Source organism: Argopecten irradians, chromosome 1 (genome assembly GCF_041381155.1).
Source record: "Argopecten irradians isolate NY chromosome 1, Ai_NY, whole genome shotgun sequence".
Lineage (NCBI taxonomy): Eukaryota > Metazoa > Mollusca > Bivalvia > Pectinida > Pectinidae > Argopecten > Argopecten irradians.
The window spans coordinates 46,077,337-46,103,379 of record NC_091134.1 but is presented as its reverse complement, the minus strand read 5'-3'; the positions used below and the strand labels follow the sequence as shown (position 1 = coordinate 46,103,379).

Sequence of the window (26,043 nt, the reverse complement as noted above, 5' to 3'; positions counted from 1 at the left end):
AACGAAATTCCTTTCTTTATTTATGGGTATATCAAGCATATTATTTTATTTTAAAAAATGCCAGCTTTTCATAATGACTTGTTCACTGCGGTAATTGTGTTCAATCTGTGAACTTTAATTACCTGACTCCATTCTTTTGCTGATAATTTCTTTTCAAAGGAAACTGTATATTTTTTCAGTGGACTGAACAATGTGTCGGTTGATAATTTTTCAACAGTCATGTGCATTTTTTACAATGGGAAAATCAGTTTCAAATTACGTGATAAACTAATTTTGTATTTGGCAATAGAGTAGTGTGACATTGAGCATTTTTCATTGGCTATAGCTGTATGAGCATTGGCATATGTAAGTGTTACTTGAGATTCTGATCATTGATGGCGATCTTAAAAAGACAAGGAGGCAAGCATGTTAAGTCAATCTTTAATTATTGCATCCGGACACACTATTTCCCGCGGTCTGACTGCAGTACCGTATTTGTTTAACAATAACATTTACCGTGAAAACACTGCATTCAATACTGGAATTACTCTGTTGATACAACACTTACCATAAAAATCAAACCATTCTGAAAAAAATAAGGCCCCCAACCATTCTACTTTATTTGTCCATCTCGTAACATTTAAGTGTACACGGAATGGTTTGGTATATAAGGCTTGATAAATGTGTCATTGTATAAAATTTAGAATGGAGAAAGTACGAGTTTCATAGCGAATACGGTATTAGAGATAATGCGACTTTTCTCTAGAACACGCCTGAAGCCCCAAGCCATTGACCCCGATTCGGGACCCCTGACCTGTGACGTCACGAGGACAAACGGGACCTACTCTATTCGCATAAGATAGAGAGGCGATTTTCTGTGTCTGCCATCTAATATAAACTATCTGTTTGTAAATATCGATTTTTACAGACACAAGTACCTGTGTACATGTCCGATACCTATTTAATATTATCCTCAATCACAGATATGAGTTTGTAATACGCTTGAAAATAGGGATTTTTGCCCTGCTCATTCTTATACAGCTCTAAACTACTACTTGGACTACATCGTCTTCCCTGCAGCATAGCTCTGTTCACACAAAATGATCAATGCAACAAGGTAATGGCGTTCATGGCTCACCCCAGCCGGGGTGGCCGGATTTATTAATAATAAAGTCGATTAAAATCTTACTTTTTTATCAAAATATAAGTTTTTTGTGTGAAGGTGCGGCTAAAATACCGCCAAACTTATGGTAAATATAAACACAACCTTTGACTAGAACAACTTACTTAAAATCTATTAATAAAATGCATCCTATTGAATGTAACATCATGAAAATAATACTGATCGGTTCCATAATACATAAAATTAAAGTGAACCAAAAACTAAATGGAGCTGATAAGAAAAGAAGGGCTTGTGGAGGGAGGGTTTTTGTTAAAATGAGAACAATTGAGCCATTACTCTGGAGCGTTTTTGGCTGTGATGATTTTTAAAGATGGCGTCTCTATAAGGGGTTAGCTGTGGGGCCGCTGTGGGGCTACCCAAAGGTAAAGTGCCCACGGGGTCACCAGTCAGCTAAAATTTCGAAATCGACAAACGGACGGACCGAAACTCGGGATTAATGATTAAACTATCAAATAAATATTATAAAGAGGGGCGAATAATTGTGCAAAAAATTGTCTATAAATATAGACGTTTATTTTTGCCCTGCTCATTCTTATACAGCTCTAAACTACTACTTGGACTACATCGTCTTCCCTGCAGCATAGCTCTGTTCACACAAAATGATCAATGCAACAAGGTAATGGCGTTCATGGCTCACCCCAGCCGGGGTGGCCGGATTTATTAATAATAAAGTCGATTAAAATCTTACTTTTTTATCAAAATATAAGTTTTTTGTGTGAAGGTGCGGCTAAAATACCGCCACAAGAGAACCTGCCTTAACGAAGAAATTAAGGCAGGTTATCGCCGCCACCCTTGCTGCATGGACACAGGGATTTAAATGATTGACTCCAAAGATAATATCTAGACCAATGTTTGCATTAATAATGCATCAAAAATAATGTACAACAAAATTAATGTGAAAGGCATCGGCATATCACGTATTGAAATATCAGTTATCTTGGCAACTATGTTTAGTAAAAAATCTAATTGCATGACCTAAACGGTGTCATTAATAAAAAAGCTATAAAACATGTCAAAATTACTACTGGGACTAGTTAATAACAGCAAGAAATGGTTAGGTACTACTAATTTGAAAGTACATAGTTGCAAAAACATTGCGAAATAAGTTGTATTTAAACAAAAGCAATAATCTCATATCTTTCAGTTCATTTATAAATTACATGTAAGTAAAATAAACTGAGTATTTGAATAAGCATAAATATTGTATGATGGATAAAAAAGACTATTTGAAAATCACTTTTATTGGTATTTATCGATAAAACAAATACAATGTATCTGACTGACTGTAGATTCCAAAGAGCTACCTCAATGATTGTCACTAGTATATTTTCTTTTATAACACCTATCTGAAAAGTAAAGCAGGCAAGTTGAATTGTCAACCGGTTTACAGTTTCTGTTAACAGGAAAAACAAAAATCTACTGATTTGGGCGTGCCGCCACTGTGGTCTATAGGTTCAGTTAAGAACAAAATGCAAATATACTGACCTGGGCGAATATACTGACCTGGGCGTGCCGCCACTGTGATCTATAGGATCAAGTAATAACCAAAATACAAATATGAAGACCTGGGCGTGCCGCCACTGTGGTCTAAAAGTACTATTAATAACAAATACAAATATAAAGACCTGGGCGTGCCGCCACTGTAGTCTACGTCTCTATGTATATATACATACTGGCGCAGTTATCAACAATAAAGTATGACCAGGGCGTGCCGCCACTGTGATCTACAAGTACAGTTAATAACAAATACAAATATAAGGACCTGGGCGTGCCGCCACTGTGGTCTACAAGTACAGTTAATAGCAAATACAAAGATAAAGACCTGGGCGTGCCGCCACTGTGATGTACAAGTACAGTTAATAACAAATACAAAGATAAGGACCTGGGCGTGCCGCCACTGTAGTCTACAAGTACAGTTAATAGCAAATACAAAGATAAAGACTTGGGCGTGCCGCCACTGTAGTCTACAACTACAGTTAATAGCAAATACAAAGATAAGGACCTGGGCGTGCCGCCACTGTGGTCTACAAGTACAGTTAATAGCAAATACAAAGATAAAGACTTGGGCGTGCCGCCACTGTAGTCTACAAGTACAGTTAATAGCAAAATACACATATAATGACCTGGGCGTGCCGCCACTGTGATCTACGTATATATATATACAGGCTCAGCTAACAACAATAGAGGATGACCTGGGCGTGCCGCCACTGTGGTCTACAAGTACAGTTAATAACAAATACAAATTTAATGAATCCCTATATTTGAGCACATTGTCACTCATCTATGTTTACCTTCATGTTGCAGAGGTTTCTGAATGGGTTTTGTGTTCTACTAATGCTGGAGCTCTAATGTATTTTTTGAATGCGTCAGTTCTCCAGCGACCAAGAAGACGTATTTGTGCATCTGAAAAACCTTGAGATGCTGCAAATGAAGCACCCCCAATCCTAAAACTGTGACCCTTATATCTTGAACTATCTAAATCACAAAAAGACAAACACCGGTACAGACATGTTTCAAATTTCTTCCTTAGAAAAGGAACACCTTCCTTGTCGAGAAACAAACAACCAGCACAGACACCCCTAACTTTCAAGTATTGTTGCATTGCTGCTACTGGGCAAGAAGGTGAATTTGGGAGGCAATCAATTGTAACTGTGTGTGATTTCCCGGAATAATTGTGCTTGAAATGACGAAACACCACAAACATTTTGATGAGCTGTCCCTCGCTTTGCTGAAAGGTGACATCATCAACTTGTAGCACATTTTTTATGTTGCTTTTGTTATATGTAAGGAGCTCACCCATGCGTGCTAGACCATAGAATGCTGTCGTGTAAACTGCTTTGACTAAAATTCTATCGTACAGCTCAGTACACACTGCTTCTAAAGCAGCACACATGTTTAGCAATAATACCTCTGTGATAGGTAACCGTGTATCAAATGAAGGAGCCAAGCGCGCTACTCCATGTAGAGCTTTCCGAACCAAAAATTCCTTAGTGGGATCCTCCCATCCTTGCAGTTTATGTATGTAAGCTAATGCTGATAATTCTGAAGCAATCGTGCTATGTGCTTTGTTTGCCTTAAACTCATGAGCTACAAATAATGCCACAACTGCATATGGAACTGGAAACTGAAGGTGCCTCCCAAAGAACTTGATCCCAAACTGTACGAAATTCATTATAGACTTGTCATATAATTTTGAGGACGCTGGAGCAAGTGACGCATTCACCAGAGTTGTTCATGTTGGAAGAATTTGGATTGTGCTACTGGAAGTGGTACTGTAGTGGGTTGTTTGTCTGCAGACGGCATCAACGTCTTGAATCGCTCGATCTGCAAACGAGACAAAGCATCAGCCAATACATTTTGAACACCCGGCACATGACTTGCCTTAAAAAGAATGTTAAATCTTAAGCAAGTCAATACTAATGACCTAAGCATACCCATTATTATAGGATCGCGGGAAGATTTGGAATTCAAGATGGATACAAGTGCTTGATTGTCGGTGTATAACCAGATCGCTTGATTAGCCAATAATTCACCCCATGTGTAAACTGCTACAACGATAGGGTATAACTCTAAAGCTGTAATATGTGGTTTGACTAGCCCATCATCCCAAGTTCCATATAACCATGATTTGTCCAGGATTGCCCCAAAACCTATTGTAGATGAAGCATCAGTATATAATTTCAATGTGTCGGAGGTTGCCCAGTGGTCTGACATAAAGAAATTACAACCATTAAAGTTCTCTAGAAATAACTCCCACATTTCAAGGTCTGCGCGACTGGCATTGGTAAGCCTAATCTTGTAACTTGACCGTTTCACCCCTTTTGTTAAATCTATGAGTCGACGGAGAAATGTACGACCTGGTAGGACCACACTTGTAGCAAACTGTAGTGTGCCTATAATTGACTGAAGCTCTTTAAGTGTTACTTTTTTCCTAACCTTAAACGTTTTACACATTTCCTGGCATCTCACTAATTTGTCAATGGGCAGACGTGATTCCATTAAAATACCGTCTAATGTTATGCCTAAAAACGGTAAAACTTGTTCAGGCCCGAACGTTTTATCTGTCGCTAATGGTACCCCTAATAACGAGCAAATGTGCTGAAAGTCAGATAAAGCCTGTCTGCATGTATCATAAGTTTGCTCAATAAATAAGAAATCATCTAAAACATGAACTATGGCTGATGCTTTGCCACGTTGCAATGCTATCCATTCTAAGGCAGTGCTAAACTCTTCAAAAATTCTACAACTCTCTGCTAAGCCCATTGGTAGGCATCGATCAAAATAAAACTGACCCTTCCATGTAAAACCCAACAAGTGCCTCTGACCGGGGTGTATAGGAATTATACGGAATGCAGACTCGATGTCTGTCTTGGCCATAAATGGATTGGGTAGAGCTTTTAGAAAAGAGATAGCATTTTGAATATTGTGGTATTGTACTGAGGAGTATGTAGAATCAATGCCATCATTTACGGAATCACCTTCGGGAGAGCTCAGGTGATGAATTAACCTAAATTCTCCTGGATTTTTCTTAGGTACAACACCCAAAGGACTGATGTGGAAATGGTCATAAGGAACAATTTTGAAAGGACCTGCTATCCGTGATGCTAAAAGCTCTTTACCCAATTTCTTATCAATAATTTCAGGATGTTCCAAAGCAGACTTAAGATTGTTACAAAATTTTTGATGAGTATAGCCTTCGAAATGAAATCGAAAACCATGACGAAAACCATTAACTAAATAAGAGGCTTTTTCGGGGTCATAGCCGCGTAAACATTCTTCTAATCGATCCGCATTAACTGGAGTTATTATTTCGCGGTCTGGTAAATCGGTTACCTGTTCCGAATTGATGACGCCCGAAACTGGCAGGGGAGTAATGCCTGTGTTGTCCTCTAAAGGGACGAAAATTCTGCATCGCACGCGGAGGTGGCCCTTGATACTGCTTTTGACCATGCAGAACGGGACAATTCAGCCCCGCGTGTTTGGCACCACACGTACCGCATTTATGTGCGTATTTGCATCCATTGCAAAACTCACCCCTGGCAAACCGATGGCAGATACCGGTACCTGTTTTTGCTTGGTTTGCATTCTGAGATGGTCGACGCGAAACCGCCTCATTCCACAATTCCATCTGAATGATGTCCCACGGCATGGAATTCGGTGCATTCGCGCGCAACTGTCGGAAATTATTATCATAAAATCTCCAGTCTGCATTCTTTGCAGCCAACTGGCGAACAAGGGACTGGTATTTCAAAATACCCGAAAAAGCCTCTGGATATTTAACACAATAAACGGCCATAAATATATCAAATTGATTGGTCCATTCATCAATAGATAGAGTTTTAGATTTTGGCTGCTTCTGCACCCACTCTAGCGACTGGTTTGCTGACTCGTCACTTTTAACCAAAAGCTGCAGTGAATCTGCATGCTTGTCGGTAATAGAAGACAACTCCACAAAAGAGTGTGACCAAATTTTGTCCTTGGTCTTATCAGGCACTCTGGCATGTAGTGGAATAGCCACAGAGTGAAACTGCGACCCATTGTCTACATTACTTTGAGACGCAACTGTTAATGCAGGTAACAACGAAGGCAACCCACCAATGAAGCTAGCAGTACTAGTTTGGTCTGTCATGGAAGCTGTAGTTGTTGGTGTGTGATCAAGTACTGCTGCCTGTTGACCGTCTGGCTGTCTGTAGGTGGATGTTTGGGGTACCAAATTGGCCCTGGCTTCCATCAATCCCTCTTGGAAGGCTTCTTTTAATAAATTTTTTAGTGTAACTGAATCAATTGTTATTTGAGATGACCCGGAAGTGGGTGGCAATGGCTGGGCCTGGCTTTCATCATTAGGTATGGCTCCACTCTCTGTTGATATGTTTGCAGGAGCCCCATTGGCTACCTCGGACACCCCGAGGTCGTTCCCCACTTGTGAAGTACTGCTGGCGGAGTCATTTTCGGACTGAATGGTGTCTGTGTTAACTCTTTGCTTTTTTGATTGTACCAAATGGTTTCTTATTGCTGCTTGGCGTTTAGGAGGCATGGCTGAATTATAAAAAAGAACATCAGCAGCAGTGTGTGAGACAGAAACATGACACTGATATTAGGATAAAATATGAAGCCAATACCCTTTAAATAAATTATATATATATATAATATATATATTTTTTTTTTTTTTTTTTTAGATATGAGCTGATTAAGTTATTTAAATAAATGTTAAAGTGTTTACAGTACAGCTCTCGAAAACATAAGTATCTATCTTGCTTAAGTTAGTATTAGATAATAATATATGAAATATTGAGCAGCTACTTTCTATTATATGTGTATCTATGTATAATATACATTTAACAAACACTGTAAGACTTATGTCTCCATAAAAACACTGATCTTCAGAGTGTAATATTCTTAATTTAATTTAATAAAGATATATATAACGCGGGCACTGCTCCTTGTATAAATATGTTATAGGATATGTATATAGTATATAATATGACAACCTATATCATAATAAAATTTAAATGTACACAACAAAGCAACCCCGAGCTTACACCTCGATAAAATTATCGAGTATGGCGTATCTGTTATAGCACAAACCAGTCCTTTAGGTTCAAAACTGTTTTTTTTTTTTTTTTTTTTTTATAAAGACTGATTGATATCATAACAAGACCCAGGGAAGCTGTGTACAGAATAAAACTCAAGTGAAGTCCTTAATATATATGAGCCAGTGCAGAACAGAAGATCAGTGGTGGACTTCTTTTTAATAAAACTTACAATTAATGAGTACTAATAAAAAATAAAAAATAAATGACAAATCCCTTTATATAAGAAAAGCATCCAAGTGCTAAATATTTGTCCAATTATGTATAACAATTCTAACTAAAGTAAAACATAAACCCTGAGATATAGTAGCTCATTTGCTCAAAGGGAAGTAACTACTAAATTAGATCACATTTTGTTCAAAGGGAGGTAACTACAACACTGCGTCTCCTGTTAAGTGTTACATCAAAGGGAAGTAACTACGTCTACCATGTGATATCTCGTTCAAAGGGAGGTAACAAATTCTTCAAACTCTCACTCGAGATAACGCATTAAGAACACAACTCTTAATTGACCTATGGTATGGCTTCATGTGCTTGAAATGAACCCCATCTGCACTCAATAATGCATGTTCGTTCCAAATTGAACGACAATGTGACCAAAATACAATAAATGGTTCTGCATGTAGACGAGAGGAAAGCAAGGCATTGACTCTGGCGACACGTTCATTGTAAATAGCAACCGAAACATCACCCTTGTGTAATCGCGTTTTCGCCCGTTCAAATAAAGCACACACGTAAACAACACGAACCCCGAAGCGTGCTAAAAGGCATGTTGCCAACTCGATAATGCCATCAGCAACACGATCGGCATTGGCTGAGTGGGAACTCAAATCGTTTACCTCCAATTTGTAGGCAAACTGCATCGTAGCGATTCCCCGCAAAAATACGTTTGAGGGCTGATCGAATACGACAGATCTGAGCTCCCGGCAAGCCATGAAAGGTGACGTAATCCCGATCGAGACCTAAATTAGCCTGCCCGTGTAAGTCTAAAGCATAACGCTCTAAACGCGCTATGAAACTATGCCCCAACACCAAAGCTTGCCTCCCTCGACCTGCCATAACGGATTATCTTGAATAAAACCGTTAAACCGAGAGATAACCTCTCAAAATATCACAAAAGGATACTAATAATGTAAACAATGTAAATACTCACTTGCTTTGTCCAAATATTTTTGTTAAAATGAGAACAATTGAGCCATTACTCTGGAGCGTTTTTGGCTGTGATGATTTTTAAAGATGGCGTCTCTATAAGGGGTTAGCTGTGGGGCCGCTGTGGGGCTACCCAAAGGTAAAGTGCCCACGGGGTCACCAGTCAGCTAAAATTTCGAAATCGACAAACGGACGGACCGAAACTCGGGATTAATGATTAAACTATCAAATAAATATTATAAAGAGGGGCGAATAATTGTGCAAAAAATTGTCTATAAATATAGACGTTTATATTTCCTTTAGTTATTAGGTTTATAACAATCATGACATGGGTACCCTCTTCAAAATTGAATTTTTCCATATGGTGATAGTTTCGTAACTATAAATAAAACGTTGGTCCAAAAATATTTCTTCATATTCCTTAAAAGCTTTGTCATCCCTGCATGTATATATGTTTCTGATATAGACATCCAAAGTTTATATTATATGGCAAACAAAATTAGATATCAACAGTTTGCATAAACCACATCTCAGGAAATCAGTTTCATGAAATTACAGTATATGGGTTGAGGTGGGAGGGTTGAAAATGTTTTCTGTGATCTATATATAGAAGTTTTCTGGAACGGCTGGAGGAATTAAAGATGGCGGTCAGCTGAAAATTTGATCTGGCCCCTATGGGGTTTACACTCGGAAAAATGGGTCATCGATCACGTGATGTTGCTTAGCCAATGAAATCGCATTCTGATAAATAAAGCCGGGAAATTTAAATCCAGTATCTGCGCTTGTGAAAATATCAAGGTTTTCCCTTCACGAGTGAAAAATTCAAAGTTTTCCCTTCACGAGTGAAAAATATCAAAGTTTTCCGTTCACGAATGAAAAATGTCAAAGTTTCCCCTTCACGAGATGAAATATCACTGTTATTCATTAAGAACCATGGAATATTCTATTTATTATTTTCTTACGCCCCTGTTCTATGTCTAAACTAGACCATTTGATACTAAACAGTACATGTATTTCAATCAACTGCGATTTTCCTGTTTACTGATTTAGTTTTACACATGGGGCACAAATATCGAAGAACATTTACATCAGATAAGCTACAAATTCATCATATTTAAGCTCAAACAATGGATAATGAAAAAATAATTGGAAAGATGCAGGTAAATAATATAGTTTATATTTTTCACAAAACGTTATATTTCCCCCTGAAAATGTAATAAATATACATTTTGTACATGTATACGTCTTGCGTGCTTATTATCTAAAATTCGAGTCCTTTTGTGTAAGTTGTATTAATTAATAATGCATGCGCAGTATCCGTCTATATGTAAATGAGCATGCATGAGAGCTGCATGAGAGTAGAGTAGATGAATGGTGTTGGATTTCTAACTTGTTTAGCATCTATTGTAATAAAGTATTTTTGTTATTGTTTTCGTCTATCCAAACAGTGGACTGCTTCGATGTACCGGAGGCAACAACATGCAATTATGACATACAACTGAACATGGCTGAGAGTGACGTGATTTCGAGGCTATACAATTATTTTAGTATTTGCCACTCATGTCTTCTCAGATGATATATTTTTATTTACAGCTTAAAGTCCCATTATGTTTTCGTGACATTTTTAATCGTAAAAAATACCAAATTTTGCCAAATGATAGGATTGATAACCATATGGCGATAATACTTAATTAAAAATTGCGTAGTTAATCAGGATTGTTGAAATGTTAACGCTCTGTTGGTGCTACAGTCCACACGTGGGTAAATCACACATAGGACCTTTGATCCAAATTATGTTTTTCAACTGATTGATGTTGACAGACGACGCTAATGAATTGTCAACTTTTTTTTTTATAAATGAGTCTCTATAAACATTAATCAAAAACCTACTTAAAATCTCCAAATCCTTTAAAAACTATTATCAGATATTGGTCATATGAAAACAGTAAGGGAGTTAACCATGGAAAGTCAATCAATTACTTTGAAATAAGCAAGTATTAATAAAGCGAACAAACAGTTTTGCAAGAGATCATACAATGTACTCTACACAGGTAAGTGCGAAGCGGGTACATGCGCTCGATTAAGAGGCAACTGCGTGAGGGGTATTTTCTACTTCGTTATTTAACGCTCTTTTGTAGTTTTTGCGTACAAGTGCGTGTTCAACGTCGCGAGAATGGTGTACATATTTCTACTGAAGTATTGTGTTTTTATTTTGGAAAGAAGAACCTGTTTTGTAAGGATAAACATTGTAAAACCTTGAATAAATTTTAATATGTTCTAAATTTCCCCGTGGTGTCGCCGGGATTTACCTGGTGATCATCCGGGTACGTACAGGCACATAGACTATTTTCAGACAAACACATTTACGTGTTCTATTGATATATATATTCTAATATGCATTTTTGTCGAAACTGTGCATATTAACAAAATTAAGCAAAGATAAAGTCACGAGGATCATCAAAGTTTAGTTTGTAGAGCATTCATAAAAACATAATGAGACTTTAAATAACTTCATGTCAATAACCAGCATAAGAAGCATAGAAGCCTTACATAAGGCCTGTAGCACGTTCAAATAAATGACTTGACCTTCATTTAAGGTCAAAGAGTTCAAATAAGCTGTAATCGTTAAACGACTTCTTGTAGATAACTAAGAGACCGTTTTAAATATCTGATGTTGGGTCTGTAGCGTGCTGAGATGAAGGGCTACCGCGTTTGTTCAAATAAATGATCTGGACCTCCACTTAAATAATTTAAGTAAACTAGAATCGTCATCACAAAATACTAGTATTCATTTTTCAATAATATGTAAAAATATGGTTTCAGGGTTACTAGGGATGTAGGGAAACAGATTACAAGTTATACCAAGGATGAAGAAATCAACCATAGAAGGGCTACCAGAGGCACAGGGATACTCCATACTCAGACTACCGAAGACAAAGAAATAAAGCTTAAACGGGCTACCAGAAGCATAGTGATACCCCATACACGGTGTACCAAGGGCACAGGGAATCCCATACACGGTCTACCAAGGACACAGAAACAAAGCTTAGACGGGCTACCAGGGGCACAGGGATGCCTTATACACGGTCTACAAGGGGCACAGGGAGACCCCGTACACGGTCTACCGCGGGCACAGAAACAAATCTCCGATGGGCTACCAAGGCCACAGGGATACCCCTTACGCGGGCTACTAAGGATAAAGAAATCAAACGTAGAAGGGCTTCCAAAATCTCAAGAAAACCCCCTACACGAGATACCAAGAGTACAGAAATGAGCATCAGACAAGTTACCAAAGGTACAAGAAAACCCCATACACATAACAAAATGAGTACAGCAATGAACCTTCGGCAGTCTACCAAGGGCACTGCCAAGACCAATACACATGATGCCAAGGGCACAGAAATGATCACAGGAGATGCCCATACATCAGCTTGCGGAGACACGGAAAAGGTTCCTAGTCGAGATGCTTTGGCATCAGGAATGACACCTGTTCTAGATGCGAATGACACCGGAAAAGCTCTTATCCAGAATGATGACCGAGAGACAGATGTTGAACACAACATCCCCCTTGACTATGAACTCAATCTTACATTGGTTGAAATTGACCAGGAACTTACGCCTGAAAATTTAAAACATATGAAGTACTGCTATTCCGGTAATATACTTTCTTTCTTAGTCTCAGTACATTCTTTCTCAAGGATCATGTCTAGTTAATGCATCTTATCCTGCAACATTAATTAGAAATATCATATAAAGCTTATGGATGCGATGCTAAACATGTTGCTAATTTGGTCCTCTTTCAATGAGGTTGAATCGGGGATTTCTGAAAATATAAAATAAAGTCGAAACTCGGTATCTCAAAATCGCTTGACTCGAAGATTCTGGTTGAGTCGAATTAATTTTGAAGTCCCGTTTTTTTCCTTCTTTGTATATGTATTTTAAGATCGGATGACTCGAAACTCCAGTTGAGAGTCAAAGTCAATTCCTGGTCCCTAGAACGGATATTCAGCGAAAGATATAGTCGCTGCCTCAAATTTCATTTCAGTCAAAATTTCAAATTAAAAAAATAAATTACGTAAATATACCATGTATATTCACCAAAGGTTTGTCATAACACATAATTGGTTCATCTGCACTGCACATATCGCGATTGGTATACGCAGGCCTATGGAACATACTACAACAATGACTGCTACATGTAATTATGAAGTCATTGAGTTAGTGTCACTTTACAACTGTGACTTACCTGTACATAGACACGACGCGTGTTTACACAATCACACTCAGCATGGCGCGATCAGCTTGGCTGATCATGACCGGAAGCGTATTTGATTAGGAATCATTAGAAACGAAAGTGTTTTCTTAGGATGATAGTGCAAAATAATTTAACAAACCCACAATGTTAAATGTTTAACTAGTCGTTGCACTGAACTAGTATCTTAGTCTTACAATGTATTTCTTCGTTGGTATAGAAATCTACTTTCGTTTCATTTAACGTAAATCATATTAACCGTAAGAGAGCCGGAAACGGATAGTGTAGTCTGCTTACGGTACTGTAGGTGAAAACTATTGTTTATTTTGCTATGTTATTATTTTGAAATACCATTCAATTTTGAGCAAAGAGGTTGCTTGTTTTTATTTGTTCAGCTACTATATTTCCGTATAAGTTTGTTGCAAAGACCACTGAAGTCAGTACACCACCTACGGGAAATCAGGGTGCAATCGTAATTCAAGTTTTTTTTATTTATTTAAAACAAATCCAAAAACATCTGAAAACATATAACTAAACAGATTTAATACAAACCTTATCAGTTGGAAAATCACGATAATATGCTGATCTCGGTAATAGGCATGTACCCGGCTGTAATAGTCAAAAGATAAGGATCGTTGAAAACCACGTTCTGATCAAACCTAATGACATTACGTTTGAGTCGAATTCCGGATGAGTCGAATTATTTTCGTTGGTCCGTTGAATTTCGAGATAACGCGTTTCGACTCTATATTATTTTCCATCAGAACTATGTATGAATGATCGCATTTAGTTATGATTATATTGGAGGATTTTGAAGCAATAAATTGTATGCAATATACATGAGAATCAAATTTGCTAAATATAGCTGTTGTTTACGTAAATATGCTTGACGTAGGCAATATGATGTATTAATATATAATGCATTATTATATACGTAATGAATGTTAAATGAGGCTTGAATGAGGCTTTGGGGAAGATCGAAGGTTTTAGAGGGATATAGATTGATAGCTATGACAACAAACCAACACAGGGTATGTTACCTATCGTTTTTTAACATCATAATTAAAGACAGCTTATGTTTTATTCTATATAACCTTTCTAGGAGAAGAAGGATTTGGTCGTCGGGTCCAGGACAAAATAGAAACTGGTCTGGATTTTTTTGAACATATGAAGATGTCTATGAGGCTTGACAGGAACAACTTACTGTATCTACAGACATTACTGTGGAAAATTGGTAGGAAGGATCTATTTAATAAGTTTGCGAAATTCGCCAGGAAATGTAACAGCAGACCACTTCACGTTTATACATGTAACAAAGAAGGAGATAATTACTATAAAGCTAATGATATAGGAACTTATTGATGTGTTAAACACAAATTACCAATAATATCCATTTATGCAACACTGGAAATTAAAATTAGTTGATACATGGATGATGTTACTAAATATTAATTGATTTGAAAGTTTCATTCATTAGTTTCAAATTAAAGTTCCCATCATTCTATAATCATAATTAGAAGCTCAAAAGTCTCGACATCACCCAGGGGTACATATTATGAACTAGAGCACAGTTACCATGAAATATCTGTTTTAAAACATAATTAATTCACCACCAGTTCTTTTCAATTGATTGTTTAATGAATATTCGTATGTAGAATATAGATTGGGGTAAGCAAATTATGTAACAATTAAAATTAGAATCTATACTCCGGTATGAATTCTACATTATTTTGTTTTTATGTGTATTATTCATGACAAACACTTGACAATAAAATTTATCATTAACCAGATCACACGGGCCGTTCCCCCGTCACGTTTCATCTTTCTGGCGAAGCCGTAGATCGGCGTCATGTCCACAGGCTTCAGGGGCTTGTAGCAAGACTACTAATAATACCAGAGGAAACCATCTTCGTAAATGAGGTAAAAGTGTTCCACAGCATCGTCATAACTTTCCTCATTCCGGACTCGGCACTGTCAATCCTGAAGGATTTGACGTCAGAGGAGAAAGGACTGCTTAAACAGTGTGACGTAGATTGTGTTTTTATAGGGAAGATCAAAATCAGCTTCACAGGTTAGATATTTTAATGTATATCAAGTTTTGTAAGCGATCTCTTCAAGTATATTTCAGATTACTTTGTGTAAGCCAGATGTAATACACAATTACTTATAGGCTACAAACTTCAATATAATGTCAGATATGTCTATGAAGACTACCCCAGGGACAAAAAAAGACTGGTTTTAATACTACGCGTGTAGCGTTTGTATTATTGCTATCTGGTTTACTATTGATTTGCAGGACTTGTCCTACAATGACATCTAGTGGTGACCTCTTGAACCATTTCATTCATAAACTTTCATTCATAAATTCTCTATTCATTGAATAATATTCCTTTGGACCAATCAGTAGTCATGAGAAGACTGTCTTCTGATTAGTAGAATACACAGAGTGTGTATAGAATACAAATAATGTTATATAATACACAGCATTATCTAAGGCTTATAGTCCTGAGAGTCATAAAGTAAACTAATCAAATGTTCTTTCTGTGTACATTTAAATAATGTTTTCAAATGATTGTTAAAACAGATCTGAGGTAAAGATAATATAACTTATAAGGCTGCCCTCATGTGTGCATGGTTTTACCATAATAAGTATACGTGCAACATAAGAAACAAGCGTATTGTATAAAAAAAAATTTGATGAAGTTTTTTTTTGTAATTTTAAAATCTTTTATTTAATGGAGGAACTTAAATAAAAAAAAGTCAAAGAAAACATATGTATTTTCTCTGATCAGTTGAATGTTCTTGAAATAATTGATATCACAGTATTTATTATATGGTTAATATATTTTGATTTTGGAAATTCATTTGATTCCATTCTATTTTTCTGTTTCTGCTGCGATGTATTTGCAGTACTTTTGAGTACTTTGATTATAGCCAACTGGTCAAATTAATATAAATAGCCAGTTGAGACACAAAAAATGTGGTCTTACAGTGTATTTAGCAGGTGATATTTATACAGTGATGATTGCTATGACAGGGTGCATTGTATATTTAGTTACAATGTATGCAAATATCACAATCTTGGACGTACTGATTAGAAAAGAACACGATTTGGGTTTTGAAAATTGAGGCATGTTGCTGCTTTGTTGGCTTCGTATGTCAAAAACTTTAAAAGACGAAGGAAACAATGAAAAAGCAGAGAAAATATCTTTTTCCCTTTTAACAACATACTAATATCATTCAATGGTGCGATCTCATATAGTTACTGCAAAGCTTCTTAATAACAGACAATACCAGACTTGAAAATGATTCAGTAATTATAGCATAAAAACGAAGTATTTACAATTTAATGAAAAAGAATTCTGTAAGATTCTTTTAAACACCAATATTGTCCACACAGTAAAATCAGCTGACTTAAAGCCGTAATTCAAAACATGATTGACAAAGCTAAAAATTGGTTCAACTTTTGATACCTTCTCGTGTCATTTTAATGTAACACTTTGTGAAAACATCTATTTTCAAATCTCCTATATCAGTTATTGGTGGTCCAATTAAAAAAATTAACTGATATACAACGTTCCTGCATGACAATTACCACGAATGACTGTTGACTTCGGCTTGCCCCCATTATCTAAGCCAAGTATGTCCTTAATTGACCCTAGATATGAATAGGACATTAAACTGATCAAACAATTACAAACTGAACTGCTAAATTTTTTTCCACTTTTCCACTCCAAACGTCAACCAGAATTCACTTAAGGTGGATGATAGGCTTAATTATTATATTTGTTACACTGAATTCATAGTTTTAGTTTGAACAATATTTATTCAATGATAAGGCAATACATGTAGAATACAATTTTCAATAATGTATATTAGGATTTGGCAACAATCTTAAGCTTATGTAAAACCGTATCCTATAAGTGTTAGACGTATATCTTTTAAAGAAGAGTAGTCAAAAAAGAAGGGGGCTATAGTTAAACAACAGTGATACTGTCCGGGTACTGATCCATTTTTCCTTATTTATTTACAATTGTGTGCAGAAATAGCTTAAGCATTGATGCCACTATTTTTTAACATGTACTGTATAGTTGAATTGAATTGTTAAAAAACCAATGTAATTGTATATGATTATATCCAAATGAAAACAATACTTTTTCGTATACATTACAAAAAGGACCTTACTGTAAATATTTCAACTGCTTGAGTCTTTTAGAAAAAACGACATTTCTCACAGAAATCAATTGTCTGATGTCAACATTTCATTTACTTATTTAGGAAAGTATAAAACCCCAGTGAAATTAAAAGAAAGATGTGAAATACTGAAGCTGCTGCAACGTAACAAACAACTTGAGAGAAGAATTGAATACCTCCAGATTGCCTTGCTTGAAAAGAAGAAGAAGCAGGAAAAAAACAAGAGAAAGATCAATGGTAAGTGTTTGATTAATGGCTACCGTATTTGCATGATTTCATATACAATGTAGAAGTTACACAAGGAGAAGGTGTTGGATATGAAATTTATTTAAGGCGAGTGAGTTGATATGTATCTTACATGTACCTAGCCTAAATGACTGGCGAGCTAATACTATAGTACATAAGCCGTTGGTCCGTTCGTCATCCTGCATCATTTTTTTAATCATTACTAGTCGGGCAACGGCTATAACAGAAACATTTTATGGGAGGGAAACAGATTGTATATATATAAATTGTCGGCTCTGTCCCCTTGGGCAGTAAGGATAATGACCATTAGAGAAAATAAAGGTATTACTTTTTATTTTAATACAAGTAGTGAAGTTATAAATGGACTTTAACTATATGGCTAGAATCATTTTAAGCGGACGAGCAACATAATTTGACCTCCCCTTTCCCTCCATTCCCCCAAGGGGCCGAAGGTTGTTTAACAACTGCTCGGCTTCACTCCCATTTTACCTAGTATATGCATAATGCATTGGGAAAAATTAATCTAGTTTACAAGTTGAATGCTTGCATTTGAATGCTTGCATTTTCGCTGTTGGTATATCCTTTTTGTTTGACTGCACGTCCATTCAAATTATACAGAAGGAATTATTTCATCTGAAAAGGAATCCACAACGCAAATCTTGAAGTAATATTTTAGTCTGATTTAATCATATTAGATGAAAATGCATAACCATAAAAAGTACATAACTTCCATCATCTGTTTTACTAAGATAGTCCAAGGGTGTAGAGTTCGTAAGTGATCGGAACCTCTGGAGTATCGAGGATGTCATTATATAAGTAGTGGCCCTATTATGTATTCATGAACTTTGTGTTTATGTAACTTCCCTGTTCAGATACATTAAGCAGCATTATATGCCCAAACTCTGTAAAACTTCATAGATAGCTATTTGCTTTTTTATAATGACTAGAATTTATTATGAATATATGTTCTCTAGGGAGAGTCAGAAAAGGACTTGACGATCCTAACGAAATGTCACCAAGTCAGTCGAAATCGCAGAAAAAGAAGCAAGAGAAGAAACATTCTCTTCAGTTAGAAATTGAGAGCAAAATAAAACAATTAACTGGTACGTATAACATTCATAAGGCAGGCAACCAACAAAGGGTAAGAATGACCTAGAGTCATCAAGCTTTGTGTATCGTTGTGCACTGAACGCTGTCCGCCATGCGTAACTTTTTTCATTCTTCATCTCTATATTCGGAAGGCCTCAAGGTACTCATTTTGGGCATGTAGCATGCTGCGATTAGGGCTACAACTTTTGTTGAAATCAATGGCCCTAACCTTCATTCAAGGTCATAGGGATCAAATAGGATAAAACTTTAAAAGGGTTCTTGTCAATAAGTAATATATCTAGAGCCTGATATTGAACATGTCGCATGCATAGCCTGAAATCTTTATATGACTTGTTTTCAATACTAACGGGCTTGGAGACCTTATATTGGGCATGTGGCATGCTGGGATTAAGGAATACTAAGTTTGTTCGAATGAATGACCATTATTCAAGTTCTCCTAGATCTAATAGGATATAAGTTTCAAATAATTCTTGTCAATAACTAAGAGCCCTAGAAACCTGATATTAGGTCTTTAACATGCTTGCAAGTTTGTTCAAATGAATGACCTTGACTCTCTAATGATCACGGGTCAAATACTAAAGGATCCTAAAGATTTAGCATTGGACCTGTAGCATTCTGGCAAGAAGAGCTACCAAATTGTTCATATGCTTGACCTTGGCCTCCATGTGATGTCACAGGGGTCAAGTAAGCAGAGCTATTTGATGTGACCTATTTGACATCTAGAGATCTAATTTTGGGCCTGTAGCTTGCAGGAATGAAGGGCTATTACGTCTGTGTTAATGAATGTGTTGACCTTCAATAAAGGTCACAGGGGTCAAATAGGTTTCAATATTTAAATGAGTAATCGTATACTTCACTTCAACATATATAATATTAATAGACAGATGGCTGTTCATTGGATTTCTTGTTATTTTTCATATCTAATTACGTTTGCATAGTGGGCTTCCGAATGAAAGACAGTTGTAACTCCCATGCGTAATTAAGCGTAATTATTGCATTTTCGGACAGATCCGTCAGATGGCTAACAGGATTTTGATAGTTGACGTTCGTTAATGTTATTTCTTACAAAGTGTTGATAGGATATGTCATGTGTGGACTTTCCCTAAGCCCTAGCTATGCATTTTAAGACTGCATAATGAAACTAGTTTTAATTTTAGCAAGACATGTTTTTATTTTTAAATATTAGATTAAACCATTCCTCCTAAAACGTTTATAACTGCCGTCGCCTGTTTTAAGTAGTGACCGTTATTACAGTATAAGTATTGGTTCGTATTTATGACTGTATGAATGGAAGATATTTATACAGCAATATACCTTTCATTATGACACAATGGTATGACTTTCTAGTTATGGAAGAAATAAATTGAATTATTTATTAATAATACATGTTCTTTAGGGAGAATCAGAGATGGATGTAACGAAAAAATATCACTCAACCAGACGCAAGAGCAGCAGAAAAAGCAGCGAGAAGAACTCCGTTTACTTCAGCGCACTTTTATGTTAGCGTAATGTAGTTAATCTACGTGCTGGTATGTAAATACAAGTAATAATTTATGGATCCTGTATCTAATTATATTTAATCAAGAGCAGAGTAATAACCATCATGTACCGTCTGCCGTGCATATACTTTTCATTTGAATAACTTCCTTTCTATAATCGAAAGGCTCATGGGACTCATTAGGCCTGTAGCATACTGCAATGAATTGCTACCAAGTTTGTTCAAATGAATGTCCTTGGCCTTCATTTAAAGATGCTCCACTGCCGACAGAGCATAAATGCTATTCATCATTTGAACAATATTTGGTGTTTAATCGTGTATATATATGCCAAATTAACACAAAAAAATAACATAAAATAATTTATTTTGCTTTGGTGCATGCGCAATCATTACTTCATTCTATATAAGATATAGTGCCACGGAATTTTTTCGGGATGCAATTAATTATTTTTCATATTTTTAACTTGAAGTAAAATTAGAAGCTCAAACTTTTCAATGGTGGTAATGGTGTAAAGTAAGTAACTTTTTTAACTGAAGAAAAATACAAAATCGTCTGCTCCTGTTTTTGATAGTGAAAAAATACCATTTGTCAGCGGTAGAGCATCTTTAAGGTCACAGAGATTAAAAAGGATACAATATTTGAATGATTTCTCGTCCGTAACTAAGATGCCTACAGACCTAATATTAAAGGTTGTCCTGCATGATATTCGGTCGAATGACTGCGAAGTTGGTCCTAAGAATGACCTTGACCCTATTTTATATAGACATGGGTTAAATAAGCTAACATCAGTTAAAATAATCTTTTTCTGTGTAACAGCATACCTGATACTGGGTCTGTATCATGCTGGGATGAAAGGCTATAAGGTTCAGTTAAAAGAAAGACCTTGACTTCTATTCGATGTCACAGGGATCAAATGAGCTGGAATTTGCAAGTTTGTTTTACTGAATGAACCATGAAAGGTGAACAAATATTGTGAAAAGCTAAGCTCTGAATCCCCTGGGGCAGAAGGGATGGTCCGTATACGGTGGTTAATTCTTTAAATCCCAATAGTCATAAAATTCTGCATGAATTGTAACTAATAACCAAATGTGGCCAGAATGCTCTTTGTAGAAAGGGGAACTGGGTTTGTATTAGTTTTTTCTGAGCCCTAAGGGCAGGATGGTTGTGCCCAACGGGGAAATTAGAAGTAAATCATTAAAGAAGCAAACACTGAACTTGTATTCAGAACATGTCATAGCATGTTCTGCCAGGTGAGCAATAAGGCTCTCTTGGCCTCATGATTGTGATTTTATTCTTTATTTTGCAAAATATTAATTTCAAAATTCATTGCAGGTACACGAAAAATGGATCTAGGATCTCACAAGGATACTGAAATCAACTCACTGCTATCATCGCTAAAGATGAACTTGATGAAATACATGGGAAGATAGGAAATGTGCCAAAAATGTTGTGTCAAACATGGTTATCTTTAACTTTGGCCCACTTAATCGAAAGGAGCAAGGTGAGATTATGCGATACCGCTTCCGTCCTTGTCTAGTCGTCAACAATCAATTTCTTTTACATAATAGCTGGACAAAAGTTAACAAAATGTTACTGGTAGCGTCCTTATGGGGTGGTGATTCGAAATTGTGCAAACGGCTGTTAAAGGTTCGCTTGTTCTCATACCGAAGAACTGATGATCCGGGACTGATTGGAAAACATGATCATCAGTGGATCATATTGGATTAGGATAATTGTTACGGTGTGTAGCACATGCTTCAAAGGAAGAGATAAAAAAGGACAAAATTCCTTTGTGGTCTCTGGTATACCATCCAGGAAAGTTCTGAAAAAAAAAGTTTTCAAATATTTCTAAGCTATGCGGTTTCACATAATTATAAATTCTTCCATTGATAATCAAATTTATATATAATCATATATATGACCACCTTCTTCTATTTTTATATAAATATTCAGTATATTTGGAGTCATTTTAGTGACACATACAAAAACATGACACCAGGCAAAAGTATTTGATATGAGCTCGAGGCCAATTATGTGATAAAATAATTATACATATATATTTATTTGTTAATTCATTGTTCCATATTTAATCACATAATATGAAAAGGGTTCTATTTAATATAATGTGTGATGTAAAAGATGTATTGTGTAGAATAACTAAAGGACTATGTATGGTTTGAGCTCTTTTTCGTTATTTTGTATTTAAATTGTTGTATTTGACATATTAAGTACATCCCTAATTTAATGTTCTAATTTTACAGCTTCAGTTGCCATGGTTACAACTCGAAACATGCATAAATCATGAAAATGTGAAAAATGATAATTTTGGCTATTTTGCTAAGTTTCTGTTTTAGAAACCATAGAGCGCATCCTTAAACAAACTTTATATTTCTCGCTCTATCATTCTTTATTTTTCTATAATTAAAAAGGGAAAAAAAAGAATAGACCAATGAAAAACACAGAACAAAACAGTGTAGTTTGTTTTTAATGTGATATATAACCACCTTCTTCAAATGGTACTTTTTCTATTTTATAACTATTTTATGTGCATATTTTATGTCATGACGCGGCGTTCGTCGTCCGTCCGTCAACATTTTCTTTAACTAGCAACTTGTCATAGAGTTCTGAACATCCTTGAACAGAGTTTGTATACATTTTGGCTCCCCCCCCCCTCGAACTCCCCCCCCTTGATATTTGTACTCATGTGTCCGACATACGCTGTACAAAAAAAACCCAAAAAAAAAAATAAAAAAACACCAGAACGGGCCGCATGGCTATGGCAGTCTTACTTGTGAAGTTAAGGACATGAATGTCAAATAGACTGTTGTCAACTCTATTTAAATATTGAGAATTCAAGTGTCCAGAGAGCAGTCTCATCAGCCAGGGTATCTTTGAATGCAAACTTCGCACCTAATTATGTGGGATTTGAACATATAAAGCTGGATGATATTATCAAAAAACACACCAGACCTCACTATTCTGTGATACCCTACATAATAAAGCAATTCTGGTCATCGATGGAACATATATCTTCATTCAATTCCAACGACGATGCTACAGCCTTCACAAGAACAGGCCCCTTGTAAAGTCAATGATAATTGTATCAACAACTGGATACATCATGTGTGCCTTGGCCCCTACCATGCTGATGTAAAAAATAATGATGCAAGTATTATCAAGCATAACATTAACTTCAATATGGAAAACATGCCGGAGTGGCTGCAAGGGTAAAATGTTTTGTTGTGGACAGAGGTTTTCGAAATTTGGTTGAATTTCTTGGCGAGATGGGTATTGAATCTTTCTTCCAAATGAAAAAACATTCTTCCAAAAAGATATGTTTACAATTCAAGTACATTTCAGCTATGTGTAATAATAATGTTTTAATAAAAGCAATAATGCTGTCATAATTTAAACAAACATTGGTTCCTTATAAAATGTTTATTATAAATCTGATTAACATTAATTTTTCGGGTCACTTGTCCAACACATTAAAACAGGTCCTCAATTTCTGGTTTAAACCTTCATTACCTTTATGTATTTGCTGAATACTAGCCGTATAGGTAGAGGGTTTTTATCCAGATACTCCGGCTTTCCCCCACTTTATAAATTGGTACATCCTCAAATAATCCCTACTGTTAATATGATTTTTAGGTCACCTGAGACGAAGTCTCAAGTGACCTTTTCTAATCGCCTTTTGTCCGTCGTCGTGCGTCGTCCGTCGTGTGATCGTAAACAATTTACATTTTCGACTTCTTCTCAAAAACCGCTGAAGCAATTTCAATGAAATTTTGCACAAACCTTCTAAGGCATAAGGCCAATCAAAATTGTGAATTATATGACCCCCACCCCCCAGGGGGCTGTAGGAGGGGCCAAAAGGGGTAAAATTGACTAAAATTTCAAAAATCTTCTCCTCCACTCACAGATGTGGTAGAATCAAATACTCTTCATAGATAGAAAGGTCTTAAGGCCCTCTACAAAAATTGTGAATTATATGATTCTGGGGTCTCAGGTTTTCCCCTGGGGAGGGGGTTAAGTTTACTATAGTTTATATAGTGAAAACACTTTTTTGAGCATTACTTGGTCATTTATAATAGAAAATTAGTCAAATGTTGTCAGAATTATCCCTATGAAATGGCCATTGAATTCTATTAACAAATTTTCCATGACTGACTTCCAGGGGCCTTAGGGGCGGGGCCAAAAGGCGTCAAATAGGCTAAAACTTCAAAAATCTTCTTCTAAAATTCTGGAACTGGTAGAATCAAATACTCTTCATAGATGGAAAGGTCTTAAGGTCATTTACTAAAATTGTGAATTATATGACCCTGGGTTCTCATGTTTCCCCCTGGGGAGGGGGTCAAGTTAACTATAGTTTATATAGGAAAAAACACATATATGAATGCTTTTTGCTTATTTTTCATAGGAAATTAGTGAAACTGGGTTAGAATGTTTAGCCTGAGATAGCATTTTATCGTCATAACCATATTGGTCCTGGCTCTGACCTCCAGGGGCCTTAGGGGCGGGGCCAAAAAAGGGTCAAATAGGCTAAAACTTCAAAAATCTTCTTCTGACTTCACAGATTTGATGGAATCAGATACTCTTCATAGATTGGAAGGTCTTAAGGCCCTTTACAAAAATTGTGAATCTCATTGCCCTGGGATCTCAGATTTTCCCCTGGGTAGGGCGTCAAATTTACTATAGTTTATATAGGAAAAACACATTTATGAACATTATTTGCTTTGTTTTCATTGGAAATTAGTCAAACTGGGTTAGAATTATTAGCCTGGAATAGAATTTAACACCATATCCATATTTGTCCAGGCCTCAGGCCGACCCCCAGGGGCCAGAGGGGCGGGGCCAAAAGGGGTCTAAATAGGCTAAAACTTCAAAAATCTTATTCTGAATTCACAGATTTGATGGAACCAAATAATCTTCATAGATTAAAAAGTGAAATTTATGAAATGACTGACATTGACTGACTTCTTATTTGGTTTTGTTGTTTAACATTGGCAAAGCAAATTGGAATTTTAAGCATAAGGTTTGGTAACATAATACACTATCAAAATGAAAAACAAAAAATAAAAAATTCTAAAAGGTTCAACTTTAAAGTTTATTTTAATTCGTAAATACTTTTTACAGATTTGAACCAACTTTGCAATGCTTTTCTGTAGCAGCACACAGGTGACCGTCAAGGCCTCTTGGGCCTCTTGTTAATTCAAATAATGGCAATGGCAGAAAGTAGTTGAATATCTTTAGTTTATTAGAATTTTGATACAGATATAGTAATTTTTTTAAATTGTGAGTGTAACATAATTATTGTAAATATAAGTTATTCTAATCATGTTTATATTATTATTTAAAATCGTGTCTAAATGTTAGAAAAATGTTGTTGCTATGTTCTCAAGATTTGATTGATAAAAACTTTCAGAAGTGTAAAAACTGTCTTTTTTAAAATTTAAAGTTGTATTTCTTGTAATTTTCACCATCACAAACTGTCATAAAACATTCAATGTGTGAATATGGATCTTTGTATAGGATGGTTCAAACCAATAAAAGCACCAATATACTATTGGCATAGAAAAAATTGTTATATTTGAAATATTTAGAACATCCCTAATTTAATTGTCATGATAGTTTTCTAATATTGCATCTTTAGTTACCAGGGTGACTCCATGACTTCCATGATACAAATTATGTGATAAGATAATTATATAATAACTTCTAAGTCTTAACTATGCGACATCAATATTGTGACGTCAAATATTGTTACTATTTATTTTAATGCGAACTTAAAAATGTTTGTATTTCCTCCTGTAAGAAAAAAAATAACGCGCTGTTAATCCA

General features: G+C 35.9%; 5 protein-coding genes across 12 annotated transcripts in view; 4 read left to right on the top strand and 1 right to left on the bottom strand.

The window, feature by feature from the left end:
* Positions 1–26,043, top strand: part of LOC138330024 (uncharacterized) — a 143,809-nt gene that overhangs the window by 2,640 nt on the left and 115,126 nt on the right. The gene's annotated exons all lie outside the window — the stretch shown is intronic.
* LOC138328293 (baculoviral IAP repeat-containing protein 8-like) overlaps positions 1–26,043 on the top strand; it is a 76,537-nt gene that overhangs the window by 24,660 nt on the left and 25,834 nt on the right.
* LOC138329998 (E3 ubiquitin-protein ligase XIAP-like) overlaps positions 1–26,043 on the top strand; it is a 72,111-nt gene that overhangs the window by 36,710 nt on the left and 9,358 nt on the right. The window lies entirely within an intron of this gene.
* LOC138330069 (uncharacterized) lies at positions 1,101–9,204 on the bottom strand. Of its 2 annotated transcripts, none has more exons than XM_069277449.1 (2): positions 8,906–9,204; positions 1,101–7,198 (listed from the first exon to the last, which is right to left on the bottom strand). In XM_069277449.1, the coding sequence occupies exon 2, from the start codon at positions 7,194–7,196 to the stop codon at positions 5,955–5,957; it is 1,242 nt and encodes a 413-aa protein (XP_069133550.1). In that variant the 5' UTR covers positions 7,197–7,198; positions 8,906–9,204; the 3' UTR covers positions 1,101–5,954. The 2 variants fall into 2 exon arrangements, with proteins under 2 accessions (XP_069133550.1, XP_069133555.1); XM_069277454.1 differs by having other exon boundaries at positions 1,101–4,486; positions 6,758–9,202.
* On the top strand, positions 11,259–25,868 carry LOC138330048 (uncharacterized). 3 transcript variants are annotated; one of them, XM_069277426.1, is made up of 7 exons: positions 11,260–12,556; positions 14,256–14,387; positions 14,943–15,224; positions 17,432–17,584; positions 18,568–18,696; positions 20,100–20,232; positions 21,535–22,382. In XM_069277426.1, the coding sequence occupies exons 1-6, from the start codon at positions 11,974–11,976 to the stop codon at positions 20,210–20,212; spliced, it is 1,392 nt and encodes a 463-aa protein (XP_069133527.1). In that variant the 5' UTR covers positions 11,260–11,973; the 3' UTR covers positions 20,213–20,232; positions 21,535–22,382. The 3 variants fall into 3 exon arrangements, with proteins under 3 accessions (XP_069133543.1, XP_069133535.1, XP_069133527.1); XM_069277442.1 differs by lacking the exons at positions 20,100–20,232; positions 21,535–22,382 and adding an exon at positions 22,464–25,868 and having other exon boundaries at positions 11,259–12,556; XM_069277434.1 differs by lacking the exon at positions 20,100–20,232 and having other exon boundaries at positions 11,259–12,556.

Bases quoted from the DNA above. Each gene is read 5' to 3' on its own strand.
- LOC138330069 (XM_069277449.1), bottom strand. From the start codon at position 7,196: ATGCCTCCTAAACGCCAAGCAGCAATAAGAAACCATTTGGTACAATCA.
- LOC138330048 (XM_069277426.1), top strand. From the start codon at position 11,974: ATGCCTTATACACGGTCTACAAGGGGCACAGGGAGACCCCGTACACGG. The intron at 12,557-14,255 runs GTAATATACTTT...TAACCTTTCTAG, and splicing joins TATGAAGTACTGCTATTCCG to GAGAAGAAGGATTTGGTCGT. The intron at 14,388-14,942 runs GTAGGAAGGATC...ATCATTAACCAG, and splicing joins GACATTACTGTGGAAAATTG to ATCACACGGGCCGTTCCCCC.